At 62.7% G+C, this 22,018-nt stretch overlaps 2 protein-coding genes across 2 annotated transcripts; one reads left to right on the forward strand and one right to left on the reverse strand.

Moving 5' to 3' along the window:
- The first annotated feature begins 5,132 nt into the window (after positions 1-5,132).
- LOC117650029 (monocarboxylate transporter 4-like) lies at positions 5,133-12,695 on the forward strand. Its single transcript, XM_034393285.1, has 8 exons — positions 5,133-5,366; positions 5,489-6,055; positions 6,417-7,120; positions 7,202-7,490; positions 7,565-7,643; positions 7,838-8,059; positions 11,188-11,473; positions 11,622-12,695. Exons 1-8 carry the CDS (start codon positions 5,254-5,256, stop codon positions 11,846-11,848), a joined length of 2,487 nt encoding a protein of 828 aa, XP_034249176.1. The 5' UTR covers positions 5,133-5,253; the 3' UTR covers positions 11,849-12,695.
- A 369-nt stretch (positions 12,696-13,064) lies between these two features.
- Positions 13,065-18,620, reverse strand: LOC117649479 (protein yellow-like). The gene is made up of 5 exons (XM_034392321.1): positions 18,468-18,620; positions 17,549-17,727; positions 14,416-14,608; positions 13,954-14,319; positions 13,065-13,190 (listed from the first exon to the last, which is right to left on the reverse strand). Exons 1-5 carry the CDS (start codon positions 18,618-18,620, stop codon positions 13,065-13,067), a joined length of 1,017 nt encoding a protein of 338 aa, XP_034248212.1.
- Between the last annotated feature and the right edge of the window lie 3,398 nt (positions 18,621-22,018).

Raw genomic sequence — 22,018 nt, forward strand, 5'->3', positions numbered from 1 at the left:
GGCGGGGGAGCGCGAACCATCCCGCGGGGCGTGGCGCGGCGCGGTGGCCCCGGCCCGGGCCCAGGGCCATCGAGGGCCGCGCAAATGGACCGCCGTGCCACCGTCCGGATGGAACGGACAGAAACCGGATGACAGTAGCGCGGTGCGCGGCGTGGTCAAGCAACCAACGAGGCAGAAGGCGCTTTCCGGCCCAGGGTCGCGGGCCCTCGCGTCCCTGGCTTGCGGTACCCGGAGTAGGCATCGGGACGAGCAGGCCCTCGGCAGGCCCTTCGCCCTGCTGCTCCTCTGCGTGCGCGGCGACGACACTTTAGCGCTGCCTTCGGCCCTCGCTTCGGCCGGGCGGCCGCCAAGGGGCCAACGCCGACGTGCCGACGTGGGGGCAACGGTCCCATGGAGGGCCAGGCCGGCCAGGCCATTCAAACGGCGTGGTCGCGGGTCGCGATGTGGCCGGCCGGGCCAGAGGCAGCCACAAGACCACAAGGCGGCCACAAGTGTCGGCACGGCGCAGTTTCACTGGCCGAGCGGCCTGCCTGCGCCTGCTCGCCGCTCCGACCGCGGGCTGTACTGTCGTCGGCGTCGTCGGAGCCCTAGCCCTGGCCGTAGAGGGCCACCACCACCCTCCGCCGCGCGGACCGGGCCGCCCGGGGTCCACTCACCCGTCCGGGCACCAGCTCGTCGCTCTGTCTCACTCGCGCTCGTGGGGCACCACGCGGGGGTGCGAAGGAGACAGAGCGACGAGAACGGTGTTCGGAATGGAGCTGCAGGGCCTCGCCCCTCCTTTCTCCCCGGCCCGGGGTGCCCGGTGCACTCGCAGCAGCGGAGCGGAGCGCCTGGCGGGTATGCTGACCCGCCGCACTCCACTGCACTGTGTGGCGGCCCGCCCTGGAGTCTGCAGGCGCTACAAGGCCTCCTCGCCTGGTTGGCGGACGGACCGGACGGCCCCGGCCCGAGCCAGGCAGTGGCGTGGCGCGGCGGTGTGCAGTGTGGCGGTCAGGTGGCGGCGCCGCGATCGCCTGCAGTCCATTACTCCAAACGATGCATTGTCGACGGCCGCCTCAACTGCGCGGCGAGCTGAGCGCTTAGCTCGTTTGGCCGCGCTGGCCGGCCCGGTACGCGAGGTTGGCGAGGTTGGCGAGGTGCAGCCGGGCCGCGGCTGCATTTGCTGACAAAGCAAGCGGAGCAGGCTGAGTGGAGTGTGGCCCGCCCTTCCCTTCCCTTCCACTGGCGCTGCGGCCGCGACGCCGCGACGCCGCGATGGCACATTGGCCGTTTATTGCCGCGGCCTGGCCGCGTCGCCACGCGGTGACGTCACCCCGCCCTGCCTCGCCCTGCCTCGCCCTGCCCCCCCGTGAAAAACTCGATAGCGCCAATTCGTCGTATTTTCGTCTCCTGCGGGAGACGAAAGATAGGCGGCTTGGAGGCGCAAGGAAGGCGAATTGGAGACGACAAAGAGGCGAAATGGCGACGGGAAGAAGACGAGACGCTCGTCTCCGCCTCGTCGTCGGCACGACGCCGTTCTGTCAGCGATTCGTCGCCGTTTCCTCTCTTAAATACGTCTTTCAGCGACGACATGGAGACGAAAGGGAGACGAAAACAAAATGGATGCTGAGAAAAATGAACCACGGAGTAAGCCGGTGGTGGGCGTCGAACCACGCAACTGTGGGTTAGAGAGCGAGGGCGGAACCGTTCGGCCAGAACTATTCCGCACGTCTCGAAGAGCGGTGCCGGAATGTTATCAATAGGAGACAATTAAACATCAATGCAGCATGACTTTCCAAGAAGTAAGTCTGGTATCCTTTTAACGACTTACAATCCGTTGCTGACATGTACTCACTAAATACATACTTAGAGACAGTCGCATAGTCGCATATCAAGAGAAGTCAACGTCAAAGTCTACACTGTAATGGAAAGCAATGTGCGAACTCCTGAACTAACGGTGTCACTCTTCAAGAATGGCGGAATCGTTCTGGCCAACCGGTTCCGCCCTCGCTCTCCAACCCAGAGTTGCGTGGTTCGACGCCCACCACCGGCTTACACCGTGCTTCATTTTTCTCAGCATCCATTTTGTTTTCGTCTCCCTTTCGTCTCCATGTCGTCGCTGAAAGACGTATTTAAGAGAGGAAACGGCGACGAATCGCTGACAGAACGGCGTCGTGCCGACGACGAGGCGGAGACGAGCGTCTCGTCTTCTTCCCGTCGCCATTTCGCCTCTTTGTCGTCTCCAATTCGCCTTCCTTGCGCCTCCAAGCCGCCTATCTTTCGTCTCCCGCAGGAGACGAAAATACGACGAATTGGCGCTATCGAGTTTTTCACGGGCCGCCCTGCCCCGCCCTGCCCCGCCCTGCCTCGCCCTGCCCCGCCCTGCGCGGCTCGGCCGGTCCAGTACTCTGCGGGGGTCCTTCATGGCGAGTGAAATGAAACAGAAACAGTCGCTGTTCGGGCATTGGGGCATTCGGGCGCGAAGCAGCGCGACGACGGAACGGAACCGCCGCGAGCCACCGCGAGCCAGCCGCCAGCCCGCCTGGCCCTGCCGAGCCGAGCAGGTGCTGCTGCGTGCCGCGGTCCGCCGCCGCGGGGAGCGCCCTGTTCACCGCCCGCCAGTCGGGGCGACCAGGTGACCACGCGGCCGAGGAGGTGGCGCGTCGCCCACTTCGCCGTTCGCCGCGACGCGCGCCGGCGCCTTGCTGCACCGCGGCCCGCCTGTTCGCGAGGTTCGCGCCACCCTACCCCACCGCGTGCAGCCGGCACACTGATTCCGACAGTCGTTTTCGTCGCCGTGTCTCTCTCGCTCTCATGGGGCGACCCACCAGTGAGAGAGACGGAGCGATGAAAACGACTCACCGAATCAGCCTGCTGGCTTCCTTTCTGCTCTCCCGCCATCCTTCGTCGGACCCGTCGGACCCCTTATTGGAGTCGCGGTGCGAGTGATTTCAGTGTCTCATCCACAGGCGGAGCGAGAGAGTGACTCGTCGAAGAGAATTTCGTGCAGTCGCATGCGGTGATCTTCATTAAGTGGCGGCCGCAGCCGTGAAAAGTGGAGTCCCTGACGTACGAATCGAGTTACGAAAATTTTTTGCGAACAGGCGGTGACGATCCCACGAACCGCGGGAGTTTTCGTCGTCTTGCGAAAAATTGAGTCAACAATGTTGCAGTGTAAACCAGCGCGCCACACGTCACCCCAGCGGGGCTCGAACCCACGACCGCAGAGGGCGCTGACAGAGCTTGCATCACTAGGTCTCTCTCGCACTCACGGTGTGTCCCACAAGGGTGCGACAGAGACAGAGCGACCAAAGCGCTGTTCGGAGTGAACCTGCAGGCGGCGCGTGCTTGCGGCGTGCATGTCTCTCGGCGAATGCAAGTGACACTTTTGCTGCGAGGGACCGCGGCAGGCGGCAGGCCGCGGGAGCGAGAGAGCGCGCTGCGGCCTGCCTCGCAGTCATCCTTATCACGGTCTAGCGCCGCGCGGGCCGCGCCGGCCGGGCCGCGGGCTCGCAGACGGTCCCCAACCTCGGGTAGGGTAACAGCGCGGACCTGACCGGGCTGGGCGTCGTACAACTAGTCAGAGTCAGCCTCTCCGCGACGACGCGACGCGACGCGCGCGAGCCGAAGTCGAATCTGCGAGCCGGCCGGCGAGGAGCTTCCCTGCCGCCGCGGCCGTGCCGTGCCGTGCCGCGCCCTGCTCAGCCCTGCCCTGCCCTGCCCGGCGCGGCCCCCGCCCCTGCACGTGCTGGTGCCGCTGCCCCCGACGTCCCCGACGGCCTCCCCAGGCAGGCCGCCGTGAACCGCCTCGCGAGGTGAGCGTCTGCGTCATTCACTGCGAGCAGTAAGCGTCGGCGCCTTGGCGCGTGCGTCGTCGCTTTCGCGCGTTTTGGCGCCAAAAAGGCGCTTGACGCGGCGGCCGCCGTAATCTTAACCTCGTCGGTCTGCCCGATTGGCCGTGCGCGACGTCCCCGCCGCCCCGTCGCCGTTTGGGCCGGTGTATGATAAGGCCGTCGGCGACCTGAAATAAATAATAAAAATATAATGCCCGGTGCGACGTTTCCTCGGCGCGGCGCGGCCGGCGCGGGCGGGCGGACCGTCCGTTGATTACGGTGGGAAGTGCACCAGATAGTGACTAATCTCATCACCGCGTGTCACGGCGAGTCGCGGCAGTGCCCCGGGCCGCACCGCAGGGCGGATTAGGCAAGCCGGGCAAGCCCGTGGCGGGGACCGGCCGGGCCGCGCCGGGCCGGCGCACGCGTGTGGAGGCAAGTGCGACAGTGTAGTGTGTGATGCCGTCAGCCCGAGCACACACACCAGCGCCTCCCAAAGAAAACGTTTTTATTGTGTTTGCGCGCGCGATAAGGTCTTGAGACAATCTGCCAAGAAATCCAGGCAAAATACACCAAATGCCAAGGCTGCGACGCGATGACGGGGAGCGGTGGCGTTGCCGTGCCGTATCGGCGACAAGTGCCGACGCGGAGGGAGAGAGAGAGAGAAAAGAGAGAGAGAGACTTTGCGATATCTCGACTTGATTCGGCCTGCAAACTGGGCGGTAACCTCGGCTATCGATGTCCCGCGTGTGATTGGCTCGCGTCTCGCAGACTCGCGGCGGAAAGTCCCGAATCCCGAATCCCGAATCCCGAATCCCCGGCCGTCCGAGGTGAATGAGAAACGAACCACCATTAGGGCCGCGAACCGACATCGGCGGACGGCGTGGTCCAACGCCCCACGCTTTAGAGTCATTTTTAGACAGCAGCCAGGCGTGGTGCGTGGGGGGCGGGGCGGGGCAGGGCAGGGCGAGATCCTTGGTGCCATGTGTCACCTGCGCGGGACGGGACGGGGTCGGCACTGACCTACATTTGAATGAGACCATTTACTCGGCTGCCTTTCGGCATCATTCCGCCACATCCTGCTGCAAACACAGATAAAACTGCAGTCGCTGCGCCGCGCCGACCGCCAGACCGACCGCCGTACCGACCGTCGTACCGACCGTCAAGCCAAATGTTGTCTATCCGAGTCACTCTATCCGAGATCATTATCACCGAACGGCGTTTGTGATCCTGCGCCGCGGTTCGCGCATTCGAAGATTAATGAAGCGAATCGTTGCTTGCAGATCAGGAATGTTGAGTTGGGGGCCCGGACGGCCCGGAGGCTCTCGCTGCTGTCGCTGCGCGCGTTCTTGGCAGAGTGCGCTGCGTCCCCGCGGCGGCCCCCACGGCGGCCTGCTTGACGGCGGCCTGCTTGACGGCCTCGGAGGCGCCTCGGACCAGGATGGCTGACGACGCGGCGCCGCGGCACGCCACGACCCTGTCCTCCCTCAGCGTGGTCCACGAGCAGAACAAGCTGAACAAGCGCGCGCACCGCGTGCACGAGTTCCCGCTGCGGTAAGTCGCGCCGAGTTCCTTCTCGCGCGCTTATTTCGCGTTTCGCGCCGGTTTTTCTCGAAACCGCTCAAATCCGCCTGAAACCGGCCGCCGAACTCGACTAAATTCGTTGTGGTTTGCAGCAAGCAGGGCGCGGTCATCTCCCTGTCGGGTAGCCGCGATGGCGTGCTCGACGGCGTGCGCGACGGCGCGGCGGACGCCGCAGAGCCGCGAGCCCAGCCCCAGGCGCAGCTGCAGCAGCTGCAGGTGCGGCGGCTCAACCAGACGCCGGGGTCGCGCAAGATGCGGAAGATCAGCAGCCAGTCCGTGCCCGAGGGCAAGGACGCCCTGGTCCTGCTGCACAACGGCAACCACGGCGACGCCGCCTACTTCCTGGCGGAGGACGACGCCGAGGAGGAAGACGACGACGAGGATGACGAGGACGACGAGGACGATGACGTGGACACGGAGGTGGCGGAGGGTGCCGTGCCTCGGCGGAAAATGCCCGATGGAGGCTGGGGCTGGGCCGTGGTGGCGGCGGCCTTCTTCATCAACATGGCCAGTGACGGCATCTCCTTCTCCTTCGGGCTGCTGTACATCGAGTTCCTGCGCTACTTCGGCGAGAGCCGCAGCACCACGTCGTGGATCGGCAGCCTCTTCATGGCCGTGCCCATGCTCACCGGGCCCGTGGCCAGCGCCATGGTGGACAGGTGAGGAGACGCTCGGGCACAAGGGGCCAACGACTCGCGCTATCATGAGTACACACCCGAGCCGAAACCACGTATGCACGTGAATCACGCGGAAACCATGTAAATTCTCCCAAAATCTTGTGGAATTAATCAAAACTGTTCCCAATAGTGCAAAATCAGACAAACTCGTGCGGAATTTGAAACGTGAAATCTTGCGGTATCTAGCAAAACCATTTCATCCCGTAAATCATGAGTACTGAAATAATTGGGAGTTAATGGCCCCTCGCTCGATCGCCAGCGCTGCACCTATTCATGGGTGGGACGTGGGACTGCGGTGCACTGCAATGACCTTGACCGCGGCCTTGCCGCTCGCTGCCCACAGGTACGGGTGCCGCACGATGACGATCGTGGGCGGCATCATCTCGGCCATTAGCTTCGTGATCGCCGCCTCCTCGACCACCATCGGCCAGATGTACCTGACGTTCGGCGTGCTGGCGGGGCTGGGCCTGGGGCTGTGCTTCGTGACGGCCGTGGTGAGCATCGCGTTCTGGTTCGAGCGCAAGCGGACGCTCGCCATGAGCATCGGCGCGGCGGGGACGGGCTTCGGTACCTCCATCTACGCGCGCATGACCAACTTCACCATCCGCGAGTACGGGTGGCGCGGCACGGTGCTGCTGCTGGGCGGCACCTTCCTCAACCTCTGCGTGGCGGGCGTGGTGATGCGCGACCCGCCGTGGTGGATCAAGGAGCAGCGCCGCCAGGGCCGCAAGGGTCTTCGCGGCGCGCGGCGCGCGGGGGCCGAGTCGACGGCCAGCTCGCGGGTGTCCGCCGACGCGACGGAGCTGCTGCCGATGGTGCCGCTGGCCGTGCCGCTGTCCAGGGTGGCGCGCAGCCTGCCCTACACGCGCTCCATCTCCATGACGACGCGGTCCGAGGACAACCTGGCCAGCACCGTGCTGGCTCGCCACCCAGCCAGCGCGCCGCAGACCCCCAGCACCCCGCTGAGCCCGGGTATCCCGCCGCCCGCCTTCAACACCATCCACGAGATAGACCACGCCGCCGACGAGCACGGCGTGGGAGAACTAAGTACGTTTCCAGAATAACTTGTGACTTTTACCGCTGGTCGCACAGCGCACTCACGATCATGGCCTGCTTGTCCTGCTGCAGGCTTAGAGGAGGTTCCGCTCACCAGCGCCGCTCCGTCCCGCGGCGCCGGAGTCCCCGGCACGGGGGTCGCGGTGATGGGCGCCGACGCGGTGCCCGCCGTGGCCGCCGTGGCCGTCGCCGTGCCGCACATGCTGCTGCGGCGCTCCAACTCGTCCAGCCCGTTCAGCAGCAGCCCTTTGCGCGCGGAGTCGCTGCCGTGCTTCCGGCGCCGCGTCAGCCTCAACGCCGTGGGCACCCCGCTGTACTCCGGCACCCCCGGCACGCCCACGCCGCTCGTCGCGCCGCGCAGGTACTGGAGGGCCATTCCGAGCAGCGCTCTCATCGTGACTCCCGAACCCCCTCAATATTGCATTCTGCTTCCAGGCCGTCCTCGTTCAAGGAGGACCGCAAAACGTTCTGCTGCCCGGGGATCTTCGGCGCGCCCAGAGCGGAGGGCGACAAGGTGAGGGCTTCGACGATATGGACGTGGTTCTGGAATCGCGACGCCGCCAACCAAACTCTAAAAAGCCATGATAATATACTTGCAACAAGCGAACTGACTTGAATGTTTCAAGGAAATTTACTCATTGCAAGTATATTTTTTTGGGCCAAGAAGCTACTTTTTCGGGTGCTGACCACTGTGTGTCATCCTTGCAGCGCTGGTACTCGTCCACGGTGGAGCTGGTGCGCGCCATGCTCGACTTCTCCCTGTTCCTGGAGCTGCACTTCCTGCTCATGTCGGTGGGCACGACGCTGCTGTACACGTGGTTCATCGTGCCGTACTTCTACCTGGCCGACCACCTCATGCAGAACGGCTACACCGAGTCGCAGGCGTCCGTGCTGCTGGGCGTCATCGGCGTGGCCAACACCTGCGGCATGGTGAGCATGACCACGGCGGGACTCGACGCTCCGCGTCGCGGCGGCGGCGACGCCGCGGGCCTCGGAGCGCCGTCCGCCTAGGCAGCCCAACGTGGCCGAGGGGGGAGTGGCGACGGCGCGGCGCGGTGTGGCGCGCAGCACGGGACGCGCAGCGGGGAGGGGGAGGAGAGGGCGTGTCTAGGACTAGAACTTCTCTTTTACTACGACTGTTTTGTTCTGTTGCGCCGGTGCGCGAGCAGGGCGGCAGGGCGGCCAGGAGGTGCGCCGCGACTAGCCTCGCGGCTTTCGCGCGTCCGCCTAACCCCGCGCCTAGCCTCGCGTCTAGCCTCGCGCTTCCTCAAGACCGACTCCGCCCCGCCCCGCCAGACCCGCGGCCGTTCATAGAGGATAGAAAGCGTCGGGGGGAACGAACCCGCCGGCTCGCCAGTCCGCCGCAACGGTTAATCCGACCTCCGCCAATGGCGACGCGCGACGCGCCTCCCTCGCGCTCCACTCCGCCGTTTTGTATTCCTATTTCTTTCGCAGTCGTTGTTGTTTCTTAGTCTTCTTCCTCGCGCTCTCCGCGCGCCGGCCAGCAGAAGGGCGAGGAGATGTCCCGGCCGGCGGGCGCGACGTCGCGCGGTACCCGCTCGCGACTTGCCGGTGTGGCGCGGCCGGCGGGGCGTGTTTTGAACGCGCCGTTCAAACGTTTGATGGCTGATTTTTATTGGTTTCTCTCTCGCCATACGTACCTATATTGATACTCTATGAAGGGTTTGCCGAACGGGGAACGGGGATATGGGAGCGACACCTCCAGCGCGATGGCTGTTCAAATATTCGAACTCACCCACCCCCGCGAAAAATGTTAACCAAGCAGTTCGTGGCTACAGTGTCGCCACTGTATCAGCTGCTCGGATTTTTCCCTAGCGCCCCAGGGGGCCGCGGCCGGGCCCCAGCGGCGGGAGGAGGCGGTGGTGGCCCCGTGCTGCCCTGTGCCAGGCTGTGCCCCCTCGTGTTGAACAAGCAACCCACCTTGCAGTGAGAATGTGTGCCCCAACGGGCGCAAAATAGGATCAGGCGAGCAGCAGCGGCGAGGAGTTGGCAGTGCTGTGCCGCCGTGCCCTCGCAGTCAGTGAACTCCCTTTCTCTCTCGCTCTCTGGCTCGCCTCTCTATTCTAGCGCCACGAGCCACGAGCAGCCAGCAGGCGGGCAACGGTGCACCTCCTCTCCTGTCTCCCTTCCCCTCGGCCCGCGGCCCCTTTCTCCTATCGGCCTCTCTCTCCCACTCCGCGGACGGCCGCGACGGCCCCACCACGCCGCGCTACGCCCACTGGGCTCCGCCTCGCCGTGGTGGAGGCCGTGGTCGCCACCAAGCAGGAGGCCGTGGTGGTCGCCCATCACTCGAAGCCCGAAAGAAGAAGTAAATCTCCGGTTAACCTGGAAGTGGGTCAACAAGCACTCTTCCTTTATTTTCCGAATCGATACGGCGGTGTCTGTTACCACCTCAGCCTGGGCCGCGCCGCGTTCTGCCGCCCACCGACGCGCTGCCGCCACTGCTGCCGTCCAGCCGTGGTACCCGAGACCCGCGACCCGTGACCTGCGGCGCGGAGCGGCGGCACGGGCGGTACCCACAGCCACGCCAGTGGCGCCACCATGACCCGGCGGCCCTTGACTGGCAGCCGGCGGCGGAGCGCGCGTGGCGCCGTTGGCGAGGTTGGCGGCACTGTGGGCCGGAGCGGGGCGGGAGGTGCTTTGGTGGGAGCATCCCCGGCAGGGCCAGCGGGGCCGTGCCCCTGCGCGCCCTCAAGTGGATGTGACGCCGTCAGTGGCCCCACCAGGGCAGCCCAGCCAGCCAGGCCAGCCCCACCAGGCTGCTGCCTGCCTGCCTGCCTGGCCGCCCGCCTCCCGGCAGCCAGCCTGGGGCTGCCTCGCTGCCTCGTCGGCAAGCAAGCAGTCAGTTGGCTCAAAGTGGCCGCGCGGACGCAGTGCCGCGGATTGCTGCGGCGGCACCTGCTGCCCCGCCCGCGAACATCCAGCGAGTGTGTTTCCCCCTCGATTTGTACCAGGCGAGCAGCACTCCGCGGGAGGTGGCCGCGGCCCTGGTGGGCGTCGCGCCGCCTCGCCCGGCATGGCGTCGCCGCAGCGCGCAGCGCCAAAGTCGCGCCTTGGTGCGGCTCGCCGCGGCCCGGCGGCGCGGTGGGCAGTGGTGGCCGCTGTGGTGGCCGTGCGGCGGCGGCGGCTGCAGCGCCACCCACTGCCCCGCGGGACCGCGCCTCGCCGCGCCACCCCCCGCGGGCCCGCGGCACGGGGCGTGGCGGGGCGTGGTGGGCCGGGCCAGGGCGGGGCAGCCATCCATCACTCGTCGATGTCGCCGCGGAAGTAGCAGCGGCGAGGCGGCGGCCAGGAGCGCAGCGCCGCGAGGAGGTGCACCACCCCGCCGCAGCGCCGCGCCGCACCAAGTCCTTCCCGCTGGGTGGCCCCTCTCCCCTCCCCTCCTTCCCTGCCCTCGCCTTTCCCCTTCCCTTTCGCCGCGGCGCGCGCAGCGGCAACACAAGGCCCGCGTTGCCCGCGTCGCCCGCGTTGCACAAGGCCGCACTTCGCCTTCCCGTTTTCGCGCTTTGTGTTTTCAGTGTTCGGCGTGCTGCGCTGTGCGGCGCGGCCAGCCGAACGCCCGCTGCCCGCGGCCGCGCTTCAGAGACAATGCCTCACCAATAAACACGAGCAGGACGCCACTGGCGCCAACATTAAACACAAATAATCTCAACGTGGGTGTCACAACGCCTGTCATGCACTGGATAGGCAACCATCGACGATACAGGACACGCGTGTGAAACTGGCTTGCCTACCTCCCAGGCGCTCGGCGCCTGCAATGTCTAGGATAGGCAACCATCGAAGGTGCAGGACACGCGTGTGTAACTGGCTTGCCTACCTCCCAGGCGCTCGGCGCCTGCAATGCCTAGGATAGGCAACCATCGAAGGTGCAGGACACGCGTGTGTAACTGGCTTGCCTACCTCCCAGGCGCTCGGCGCCCGCGTAGTGCAGCACAGGCAACCACCGCGAGTCCACGACACGCGTGTGCAACTGGCGTGCATACCTCGCAGGCGCTCGGCGGTGACAAATTGAAAAATGCCCCCTTTTCCTCTCGCAGCTGGGGCTGGGCTTCGTGGGCGACAACCCTCGCCTCAACGTGACCAAGACGTACGCGCTGTGCCTGGTGGTGTGCGGCTCGTCGGCCGCCGCCATGCTCGTCTTCACGGACCACTACTGGGCGCTGGTCGGGGCGTGCGCGGCCTTCGGAGTCACCTTCGGCTCCACCTTCTCCTTCACCCCCACCATCCTGGTGACGCTCGTGCCTATGGAGCGCTTCACCATCGCCTACGGCCTCAACCTGCTGTGCCAGGGCATCGGCAACCTGCTGGGGCCGCCCTTCGCAGGTGAGGCGACGCTCGTTTCCATTTTTCACAGTGGAGCAAATCAAACTCCCGCGAAACCTGTATTTTTGCAAGTTATCAAAATGCTTTTCAAGCTTTTTGAACCCTTTGCGGCAATGCGAGCTAGTTGCTATCCTGTTGGATGTTCCAGGCTGGCTATACGACCTGACCAAGTCGTGGGACTTGTCCTTCTACATGGCCGGGATGTGGATCGTGGTGGCGGGCGTCCTGACGGGGCTCATCTCGTACACCAACAACAAGCACTTGTTCGGCTCGCTGGCGACCGAGTGCGAGGCGGCGGCCGCCGCGGCCGCCGCGTCGTCCGAAGTGCTGCCCACCAAGTCCACGTCGTCCGTGGACGCCTCCGCCGTCACCTAGCCGCGGCCACGGCGCCCGAGCTGGGCGTCGTCGACGGCCAACCGCGCCAACGGCAAGGCCAGCGGCCTCCGCGGACTCGGACGCATCGGCCGGTCGGGGAGGTCGGCGTGATGCCGCCCCACGCCCTCACGCCGCCGCGCGGTCCTGGCCGAAGTCAAGCTGGCCTCCGTGTACGAGTGCCGGGCCGCGCCGGCCCGGCGACTTGCAGTGAGGCCGGCAGAGTGCAGTGGAGTGGCAGCACGGCAGCAGGGCTCGGCATGGACACTCTCCCAGTGCGGCCGCAGGGCCCAGTGTGACAGTCTGTGATGCATCTGACGTACCGCGTTGCGGGACACTGTGTACAGCCTCGCGTCTTCACGTGCCTCGGTCCATAGTTTAAGGCGCCGAGGAGGATATTTAGTGTGGGCTTCAACGCGGCTTCTTGCCGTGGTGTGAACGTCACTAATTTTGTACCAAAGTATAGAATTGTTAGAATTATTTAGCTATTATTACACGGTAAACGAAAATCCCGGATTCCGCGAGTCACGCGATTCGGTTTTCAAGATTTGCCAATTACTGAGTCATCAAGCAGGTTTCCAGTTTTCGACAGGCGCGTCTGAAAAGACCCGCAGCAGACGCAGCCCATGTTCGAGCCGTCTCTATGAAAATTGGAAATGGACACTTTTGGGGCACTTCGAGTTCGGGATTTTCGCTTACCGTGTATCCGTTACGTTAGGCAAAATCCAGTCAAACCTAGCATTGTTTATCTACTTACCAAAAAAAAACTGTTTATCTTCGTCCAATTCAGAGCGACTCCGACGACACGCCGGTATTATTGAAATACAAATTGCGACTCGTTACCAGAAAATAATTTAATTTATTCTCCCTTCTTCACAGAGCATCAAACACACACGAACACATCCGAACATACTGTGAAAACGTCAGTACTTTTGCACGGAAAATGTACAGAGCAGTAGAGTACGGGAAAGAGTACCGTACGAAACGTCCGTACTTGCTCCGTCTGAACTCATGTAAAACGGTAAGGGAAGCAAGTGCGGACGGTCCAGGCAACATTGTTGACCAGACTTAGTCCGTACTTTTTCCGAACTCTTTTTCTTCCGGTGCACAACACACTCATTCGCGCCAACACTCGTTTTTATCACAGCTGGCTGGTGATGGCTGCAGACTATGGCTGTCTGGGACGGGGCCGTGCTCGGCCGGGCTCCACGAAGAGGGCCTACAGGTCGTCGCAGGCGTCGATGTCCCTGGGGACGCTCGTGGCGGGACCGATCTTGTGGGGGTCGCAGATGGTGCCGTCGGTGGCCTTCTCCACCGTGCCGGTCAGGATCCGGAAGTTGTACTCCTAAAAACAACAATTAACCGATTTTAAAAACTGGCGCCGTGCGGCGACTTCTACAGTGGCGTTGCGTCGCGTGTTCTCTGTCACTGCCGCGCGAGGCCATTGCCGTTCGCACGCTCCAGGCTCGCTCCAGCAGGCGGGTTCCGAGCAGCGCTTTCGTCGCTCCGTCTCTCTCGCACGAGTGAACCGTTCCGGAGGGGTGCGAGAGAGACAGAGCGACCAAGTGCGGTTCGGAATCGGCCCGCCAATCAGGCCACGAACGCGAACTTGAACTTGCGGCGCTGCGGCGCTGCAGCGTCCGAACGGCCGAGGAGAGGAATTCCCCGCGATCTGGAAAACTGACCGAAAGGCAAACGGCGAAAAGACGCGCAACTGCAGCAAAGGTTGGCCGGCCGCGGCGTCAGCAACAGCGAAGCAGTGCCGCTGACTCGGTGTCGCCGTGCGCGGTGTGGCCTCAGGGCGTGGGTAGGCCTAGAGCCCTACAGAGGCCCTAAAGAGCCCTACTCTAGGGCTCTAGGTAAGGTAGGCCGTAGGGCATGGACATGGACAATCAGCAGACAAGTTTTGAAAAACGAAGGGCCCGTCCGTTACGTTAGTTCCCCGACCAAGCAGGCCGCTTTCGCCGGAAGCTGGCGCTGCTGCACACTGTCGTTTTCGTCGCTCTGTCTCTCTCGCACCTACGCGGGACGCCCCACGAGTGCGAGAGAGACAGAGCGACGCGAACGACTCTCGGAGTCAGTCCGCAGGCGCAGTCGGCGCTACTCACGTCGCGGCTCAGGCTGCGGTACAGGTACAGGTGCAGGCGGTTGGTCAGCATCCAGATGTTCTGCGGCTCCTCGCGGTCCACCTTCAGGTCGTTGGGGAAGTTGAGCAGCGCGTGGTCCTGCGCCACGTGTCCCACAGTGGAGCGGCCGTAGGGCTTGGCCGAGTCCCAGCAGCCCAGCGCGTCCTGCGTCACCAGGTTGAAGAACAGCACGCCGCGCCGGTCCATGGCGGAGGCGGACGAGTGGGACTGGTTGCGGCCGCGGACGCCCAGCTGAGGAGGAACACGTCCAGAACGGGGAACTTTAGTTATCAGGCAAACGCCCCTTGTGGTGGCTTCAACATAGAGGAACACGGCCAGGAAGGGGAACTTTAGTAATCAGGCAAACGCCCCTTGTGGTGGCTTCAACACAGGCACGTGAAACATTATTCCATTCGCCCTGGACCCCATCCCGGAGGCACTCACGATCCTGAAGTCGTCGGGGTGCTCGTTGGCGTACGTCTCGTTGCGGATGACGGACGTCTGCACGGCGAACTCCCGGAACGACGCCATGGGGTGGAAGAACATGGTGCGGTCCTTGGTCTTCTTGTCGAGCGGCGACAGCGCCAGGCCGAAGATGCCGTCCATCCAGCGGAAGGTGACGTCGTCCAGGACGAACCTGTGGCAGGCCCGGCAGGCCGCAACCGGAGAGTGAGGTGGGCACGCGCACGCGCAGCACGGCGAAAGGAAAACACGCGATGACACTGGTTAAACTGGAGCGTACTTTAAAGCCTTTCTTCGAGCGTACTGGTTAGGTTCTCCGTTCCGCTCTCCCCCCCCCCTTGCCTTCTTTAATCCATCGACTGTACGCTTGACTTCAAGCCTAAAGTCTTCAGGGTAGCAACTTGCTTTGAATGAACCCTCCACTGGTAGCCAAGGAATGTGACGTCATATTCGTTGCAGTGTGAATTTTGTCACGTTCGTTTGAGTATGATGTCACATTCGTTTGAACGAGAATCACACGCTAAGAATTTCTTCGATACTACGACGGGAGCGCGTCGAAGCTTCGACGGGAGCAATCGGGGCATTTTTCGTCGTTCTTCAACGAGCGCGCGTCGAACACCGGGCTCGTAGGATTTGCGACCTGGTGGTCTCCGATGGTGTCCCCGAGGTCTCCAGGACACGGGGAGTCCAACGCCGAAGTCGCCGACGCTCTGGGACAAGCGGTTCCGGAGATACGAGGACGTACCATAAGGAGTCCGTCAAAGCAACTTTTTAGTTGGAGGCCAAAATCATCTTCGGCCTCTGGCTCCGTTCCATTTGGGTGTCCGGGACTTTAGTATTCAGCATCGTGTTGAGGTAGTGCTTGACTAGCAGGAACCCATCAGCGGTCGTCGTCGGACCTCCGGTGCGCCCAGGATGCCGACGAACGAGGGTGCTGTGCCGCCATACGGTTCAACAACGTTGACGCCACCACCCAGGTGGTCCCTGGTGGTGTCTTCGGGGTCTTCAGGACACGGGGAGTCCAACGCCGAGGTCGCCGACGCTCTAGGACAAGCGGTTCCGGAGATACGAGGACGTGCCGTAAGGAGTCCGTCCAAGCAACTTTTTAGTCGGAGGCCAAAACAGCTTCGGCCTCTGGCTGCGTTACATTTGGGTGTCCGGGACTTTTGACTTCGGCATCGTGTTGAGGTAGTGCTAGACTACCCGGAACCCGTCAGAGGTAGTCGTCGGACCACCGGTGCGCCCAGGATGCCGACGAACGGGGGTGCCGTGCCGCCATACGGTTCAACAACGTTGACGCCACCACCCAGGTGGTCCCTGGTGGTGTCTTCGGGGTCTTCAGGACACGGGGAGTCCAACGCCGAGGTCGCCGACGCTCTAGGACAAGCGGTTCCGGAGATACGAGGACGTGCCGTAAGGAGTCCGTCCAAGCAACTTTTTAGTCGGAGGCCAAAACAGCTTCGGCCTCTGGCTGCGTTACATTTGGGTGTCCGGGACTTTTGACTTCGGCATCGTGTTGAGGTAGTGCTAGACTACCCGGAACCCGTCAGAGGTAGTCGTCCGACCACCAGTGCGCCCAGGACGCCGACGAACGTGGGTGCGGTACCGCCTTACGCCACACGTCAGCGGCGTAGGTGCAAACGGCGTCAGCCCCGGCCGCCTAAGCTCACAGTGGCGTGGGAGGACACGGCGGCGGCAGCGACAGGTGGTGGCAACGGTAATGAACCGTAAGGCGGCACAGCACCCCTGTTCGTCGGCATCCTGGGCACACCGGTGGTCCGACGGCTACCTCTGACGGGTTCCGGGTAGTCTAGCACTACCTCAACACGATGCCGAAGTCAAAAGTCCCGGACACCCAAATGTAACGCAGCCAGAGGCTGAAGCTGTTTTGGCCTCCGACTAAAAAGTAGCTTTGACGGACTCCTTATGGCACGTCCTCGTATCTCCGGAACCGCTTGTCCTAGAGCGTCGGCGACCTCGGCGTTGGACTCCCCGTGTCCTGAAGACCCCGAAGACACCACCAGGGACCACCTGGGTGGTGGCGTCAACGTTGTTGAACCGTATGGCGGCACGGCACCCCCGTTCGTCGGCATCCTGGGCGCACCGGTGGTCCGACGACTACCTCTGACGGGTTCCGGGTAGTCTAGCACTACCTCAACACGATGCCGAAGTCAAAAGTCCCGGACACCCAAATGTAACGCAGCCAGAGGCCGAAGCTGTTTTGGCCTCCGAGTAAAAAGTTGCTTTGACGGACTCCTTATGGCGCGTCCTCGTATCTCCGGAACCGCTTGTCCTAGAGCGTCGGCGACCTCGGCGTTGGACTCCCCGTGTCCTGAAGACCCCGAAGACACCACCAGGGACTACCTGGGTGGTGGCGTCAACGTTGTTGAACCGTATGGCGGCACGGCACCCTCGTTCGTCGGCATCCTGGGCGCACCGGAGGTCCGACGACGACCGCTGATGGGTTCCTGGTAGTCAAGCACTACCTCAACACGATGCTGAAGTCTAAAGTCCCGGACACCCAAATGGAACGGAGGCAGAGGCCGAAGATGATTTTGGCCTCCAACTAAAAAGTTGCTTTGACGGACTCCTTATGGTACGTCCTCGTATCTCCGGAACCGCTTGTCCCAGAGCGTCGGCGACTTCGGCGTTGGACTCCCCGTGTCCTGGGGACCTGGGGGACACTATCGGGGACCCCCAGGTTGCAAATCCTGGACACCTGGCCATGGACCTCGGCGTCAAGGCCGCGCTCGTTGAACTACGACGGTGGACGCTTCGACGGGAACCAGTCGTTCCCCCGTTGAAGCTCGATGATTGGGCTCCGCTGGGCACGGGTGTCGAGTGTCTGTCGAGGTTCAACGAAAAGTTTGACGGGCCGTCGTCGTCGCTCAACGGGAAGCATAAGTTTCGCGTCGAACAGGCGGTTCCCGTCGAAGATACAACGGGAGGTGTCGAAAAAATTCTGAGCGTGCAGCATTCAAACGAATGTGACATCATATTCAAATGAACGTGACAAAATTCACATTCGAACGAATATGACGTCACATTCGTTGGCTACCAGTGTCCGCTCCAGTTTTACCAGTGTACGGGTCTTTCGCAGTGCAGCGGGCCTGACCTGGAGGCGATGGGGTCCGGGAAGAAGAGGTTGTGGCTCAGCCTGTAGGAGCGGTCCTCCCTCCAGCTGTAGACGAGCAGGCCGTACCGGAACACGTCGGCGGCGTAGGCGAAGGCGTCGTCGCACTGCCCGTCCCGGATGTCCACCACGATGTTGGTGAACAGCGACTCGGGCTTGGTCTGCGGCGGCAACACAGAAACAGAGGCCAAAGTCATTTGACTTTTCGGGTGTGGCGGCGCTCTCAAGCCGTTTGCATCGCAGCGGTGAGACGCTTTCACTGTAAAAAGTGCGCGGGACATTAAGCCGCGGGCGGAAGGGAGATGGCAGATAGCGCTCGCGCCTTGTCGCGCACGGTGACTGCATGTCGCAGTCGCGCGGCTGCAAGAGCAGGCAAGAGGCGGGAAGTGTCTGCCAGTCGGAGGATTCCGCCGCCCGCGCTCATCGTTCCGTCTCTCTCGCACTCCTACGGCACGCTCCACGAGTGCGAGAGAGACGGAGTGAGGACTGCGTGCGGCGGACTCCTTCGACAGGCCGGGGAAGGACCCGAGAAGCACGCGCTCTACAAACTGAAGTATGTGCTCAGTAAGCTGAATACACATCTGCATCTGTGTACTCAGCTGAGTATGCATCTGCAGATGTGTACTCAGCTGAGTATACATCTGCAGATGTGTAGCTGAGTATGCATCTGCAGATGTGTAGCTGAGTATGCATCTGCAGATGTGTAGCTGAGTATGCATCTGCAGATGTGTACTCAGCTGAGTATGCATCTGTAGATGTGTACTCAGCTGAGTATGCATCTGTAGGTGTGTACTCAGCTAAGTATGTATCTGTAGGTGTGAACTTGCAAGTATGCATCTGATGCATACTGAGTACACCCTTCAGTTTGTAGAGCGCCGACAAGAGAAGCCGGGGTTCGAACCTGTGACTTGGGGATCACGTATCTCCAGAGCAGCCGGTCCGTGTTGAGGTCGAAGATGACGATCTGGGGCGGGCAGACGACGCGGATGTCGCCGATGGCGTCCACGGCGCCGCTGTCGATGACCCAGAGGCGGCCGCACTCGTCGGCCGTCATGCGGAACACGGAGGTCAGGGCCTGGCACGAGTCGTTCTGGCCGGCGCGCGGCACGCGGTGCCACGACCAGTCCGGGTAGGGCTTGAGCTTGGGGGACGCGTCGCCCTGGGGCAGAAGGACCAGCAGCCGTTAGCCACCTCCACGACGGCCTAGTGTGAGGGGCCGATGAAGCAGGTGGCAGCACGCACAGTGGGCCAGAAGACCGGTGGAGGCGGCCGAAACTCCAGACGCCTTTGGGGCTCCAGAGTCACTAAACAGGACTCGAACCGAATGTGTGACCCCACCAATGAATTGCTCTCTGGACGAGGAATCCATTGGTGGGGTCACACGTTCGGTTCGAGTCCTGTTTAGCGACTATGGAGCCCAAAACGCGTCTAGAGTTTTTGCCGCCTCCACCGGTCTTCTGGCCCACTGTGGCACGGGCCGTTTTCGTCGCCCTGTCTCTCTCACAACCACGAGGCGTCGCCTACAGGTGCGAGAGAGACAGAGCGACGAAAACGACTCTGGGAGTCTGTCTGCGGCTCACGTTGGGGTATCTCGACACGTAGGCCAGGGTGGCGGGCACGCCGGGCTTCCAGCGCGGGATGCTGACGAAGATGCGGTCGCGGTACGTCTCCACGCCGAGGGGCAGGTTGTTGTCGGCGTTGTAGTCGCCGTCCGCGATGGCCTTGGCGCGGGTCGCCTCGTCGGGGAAGTCGTAGTCGACCTGGGGGAGGGATCCAGAGCACTGTGAGTCTTCACGTTGGCGGCGGCGGCCCTACAGCAAGCTTGACAGTGTCAGACACCCACCCGTTTCCACCGGTACAGCTCCTGCAGGCGCCCGTTCGCGGTGGTCGCCGCGTCGCCGCCGCCGCCACCCGGGGCCGCCGCGGGGCCGGGCAGGCGCGTCCTGGTGCCGGGCCGGGCGGGGCCGGGGCGGACGCCGGGCCGCACGGGGCGGTTCACGCCGGGCCGGGCGGGGACGTTGGCGCGGCTAGGGGTGGTCCCGGCGCCGGCGGGCGGGTCCGCGCCGCCCACCACCGTCATGCCCAGGAACCAGGGCAGCAGCGACACCACGCCTGCAACAACAACATCATCATCACTATCATCATCAGCGCTGTTCATGCTTCAGCAGTCCTTTGGCAGTCAAAAGAAGCAGCTGCAATGAACAGAGAACTGCAAAGCCCGAAGGCGGGCGGCGGGGCGATGAAGTCACTATTTGAATGCGGCGCCCTTTTGCAAATGGCGAAGGCCGTCGGGCTGATGCGGCGTGTTTTGATCGCACGCTCACGCACGTCGCACGCGCGCCGGGCGCATGTCTCTTATGGCGACCAGTCCGCTAAATAGATCACGGTCAGCGCGTCGCATCGCGCGGCGTGGCGCGGCAGGGCGTGGCGCAACCCGCTGGAACGGACTCGGTCGAAAGCGATTCTGGAATCTCGAATCCCGATTCGGGGCAACAACTCGAACCGAAAAAACTACTTCGAATCCCCACAACAAAGTCTCACGTCAAAAAAAAGTAATTGAAAACCGGGACCGTTTTCCCGGTTTGGGACAATTCGCTGCGCGCTGCGCCCGCGTCACAACCGGTCACAACACTCATTGTGCTCCGATCTATTTTTGTTTTTTTGAGCGAAGCGTGGCGGCAGGCGCGGACGACACCGGTGAGCCAAGCGGTCCGATCCATCACTCTGCCGTTATGCAATTTGCCGGACGGCCTGTCACCGGTTAGTCCGACTACTTTCCCCGCGTCGCGCGCACGTGCCGCAGTCGTCGCTCTGTCTCTCTCGCACCCTTACGAAACTCCCCGCGAGTGCGAGAGAGACAGAGCGACGAAACCGGTGGTGTCCGGACGGAATCAGCTAGCCTAGTTCTTTCTTCCTCCCCGCGCTGCCGGCTGGCCGGGTTGTGCGAGACTTGGGGGTGGAATTTGGGGTTGGCCTTGGGGGTAGACTTCGGGGTGGACTTCGGGGGTGGTCTTGGGGGCGGGCGCGCCGTCCGGGCGACGCCAGACCCCAGCACGACTCGCTCCGTGTCATCAAGGGCCCGCCCTCCAATCCAGGACACTACTTTTCTCCCACTGACCCCAGTACGCCGAGCTGCCCGTCGCCCTACACTGCAATAACAAACTTCTCTCACAACAGTGTTTCTTCCTCTACACGACATGCGATGAAAACCGTGGTCGACGGCGTGGTTCCCAAAGACGCAAGCAGCAAACTGATTCCAAGATTCCTTTCCGTCACCCTGTCTCGCTCCGCACCTACACGGAATCCCCACGAGTGCCAAAGAGACATAGCGACGACAACAGCTCCCGGAATCAGTCGGTGCGAAGGCAGGACTCACCGAGACACAGAGTGACCCTCATGGCGGCGGCTGGCTGGCCACTCCACTCCACCGACCACTCCACTCGCGTGCCGATCGCGCGGCAGACTCAGACTCCGGCCAGGCGCGGCGCGACGCCAAGACGCCAAGGCGCCCCGGGACGCGCCTCCACGCCTCACCGGCTTTACCTGACCCCGCCGCCTCCACGGCCCCCTCCCCTCCCCCTCTCTTCCATATCCTTAACAACTTGACCAGTACCTCGAGCCCTCTCATCCGGTCGTAAACGTTCTGTTGTTGTTGTTTTTGTTGAGCAGCCCTGCGGGTACGCAGGCGCGCATCCAGGGAGGGGGTGATGGTGATGTGGGCGCCCCCTCCCCCCTTTTTCAAAAGACCGCACTTTTCTCCTGGTACCGTAAATGCGGGTAATATGGACCACCAGTGGGTAAATGTGGACCACCCCTGAAATTCTCCTCAATGATCGGTTCGAGCCAAGTTACCTACAAGTTCGGATGCTAGTTGACCGACACGGTTTTCCGTGCCACAGGTACGCGGCATCACCGATCACAAAGAAGAGTTTTAGGGGTGGTCCACACCACCCATTGGTGGTCCATATTACCCGCTTTCACGGTAGTAAGCTACTTTTGATTTGATACAGGCCCGCGAGGTGCAAGGACTCCTCGACGAGGGGTGAATCACAAGTGTACTCATGTGTACAAATTTGCCCGTACTCAGTGTACTCACAAGTTTACATAGGGCGAAATTCACTAGTTTTTTTACCCATTTGGCGTTGAGTGCCGTTTAAAACGCTACCTAAAACCTTAAAACGTGTTCAAATGTGAAATTTATGAGTAAAACAAGGTGTACTCACCCGTACTCTTGTACTCATGTGTACACCAGAACGCAGAGTGATTCACCCCTCGCTCCTCGATCCGTCTCCCTGCCGCTGTGCCCGGCTGCAGCCCAAGTCTTTACAGGTTTTTACAACAATACGCGGCTCAAAGTACTACTTTTCCCCTTCTTCCGGCCGGCTCTGGATCCGCCACCGCAAGACCCCGGCGGTGGTCGATGTGACGTCGTCGCGCGAAGGACGCGCGCTT

Source organism: Thrips palmi, unplaced genomic scaffold (genome assembly GCF_012932325.1).
Source record: "Thrips palmi isolate BJ-2018 unplaced genomic scaffold, TpBJ-2018v1 HiC_scaffold_4, whole genome shotgun sequence".
NCBI lineage: Eukaryota > Metazoa > Arthropoda > Insecta > Thysanoptera > Thripidae > Thrips > Thrips palmi.

Excerpts from the sequence above, each read along its gene's own strand:
- LOC117650029 (XM_034393285.1), top strand. The coding sequence starts at position 5,254 with ATGGCTGACGACGCGGCGCCGCGGCACGCCACGACCCTGTCCTCCCTC. Across the intron at positions 6,056-6,416 it reads GCCAGCGCCATGGTGGACAG|GTACGGGTGCCGCACGATGA; the intron begins GTGAGGAGACGC and ends CGCTGCCCACAG. Across the intron at positions 8,060-11,187 it reads TGGCCAACACCTGCGGCATG|CTGGGGCTGGGCTTCGTGGG; the intron begins GTGAGCATGACC and ends TTCCTCTCGCAG.
- LOC117649479 (XM_034392321.1), bottom strand. The coding sequence starts at position 18,620 with ATGACGGCCGACGAGTGCGGCCGCCTCTGGGTCATCGACAGCGGCGCC. Across the intron at positions 17,728-18,467 it reads ACGTGATCCCCAAGTCACAG|ACCAAGCCCGAGTCGCTGTT; the intron begins GTTCGAACCCCG and ends TTGCCGCCGCAG. Across the intron at positions 13,191-13,953 it reads ACCGCAGCCTGAGCCGCGAC|GAGTACAACTTCCGGATCCT; the intron begins GTGAGTAGCGCC and ends TGTTGTTTTTAG.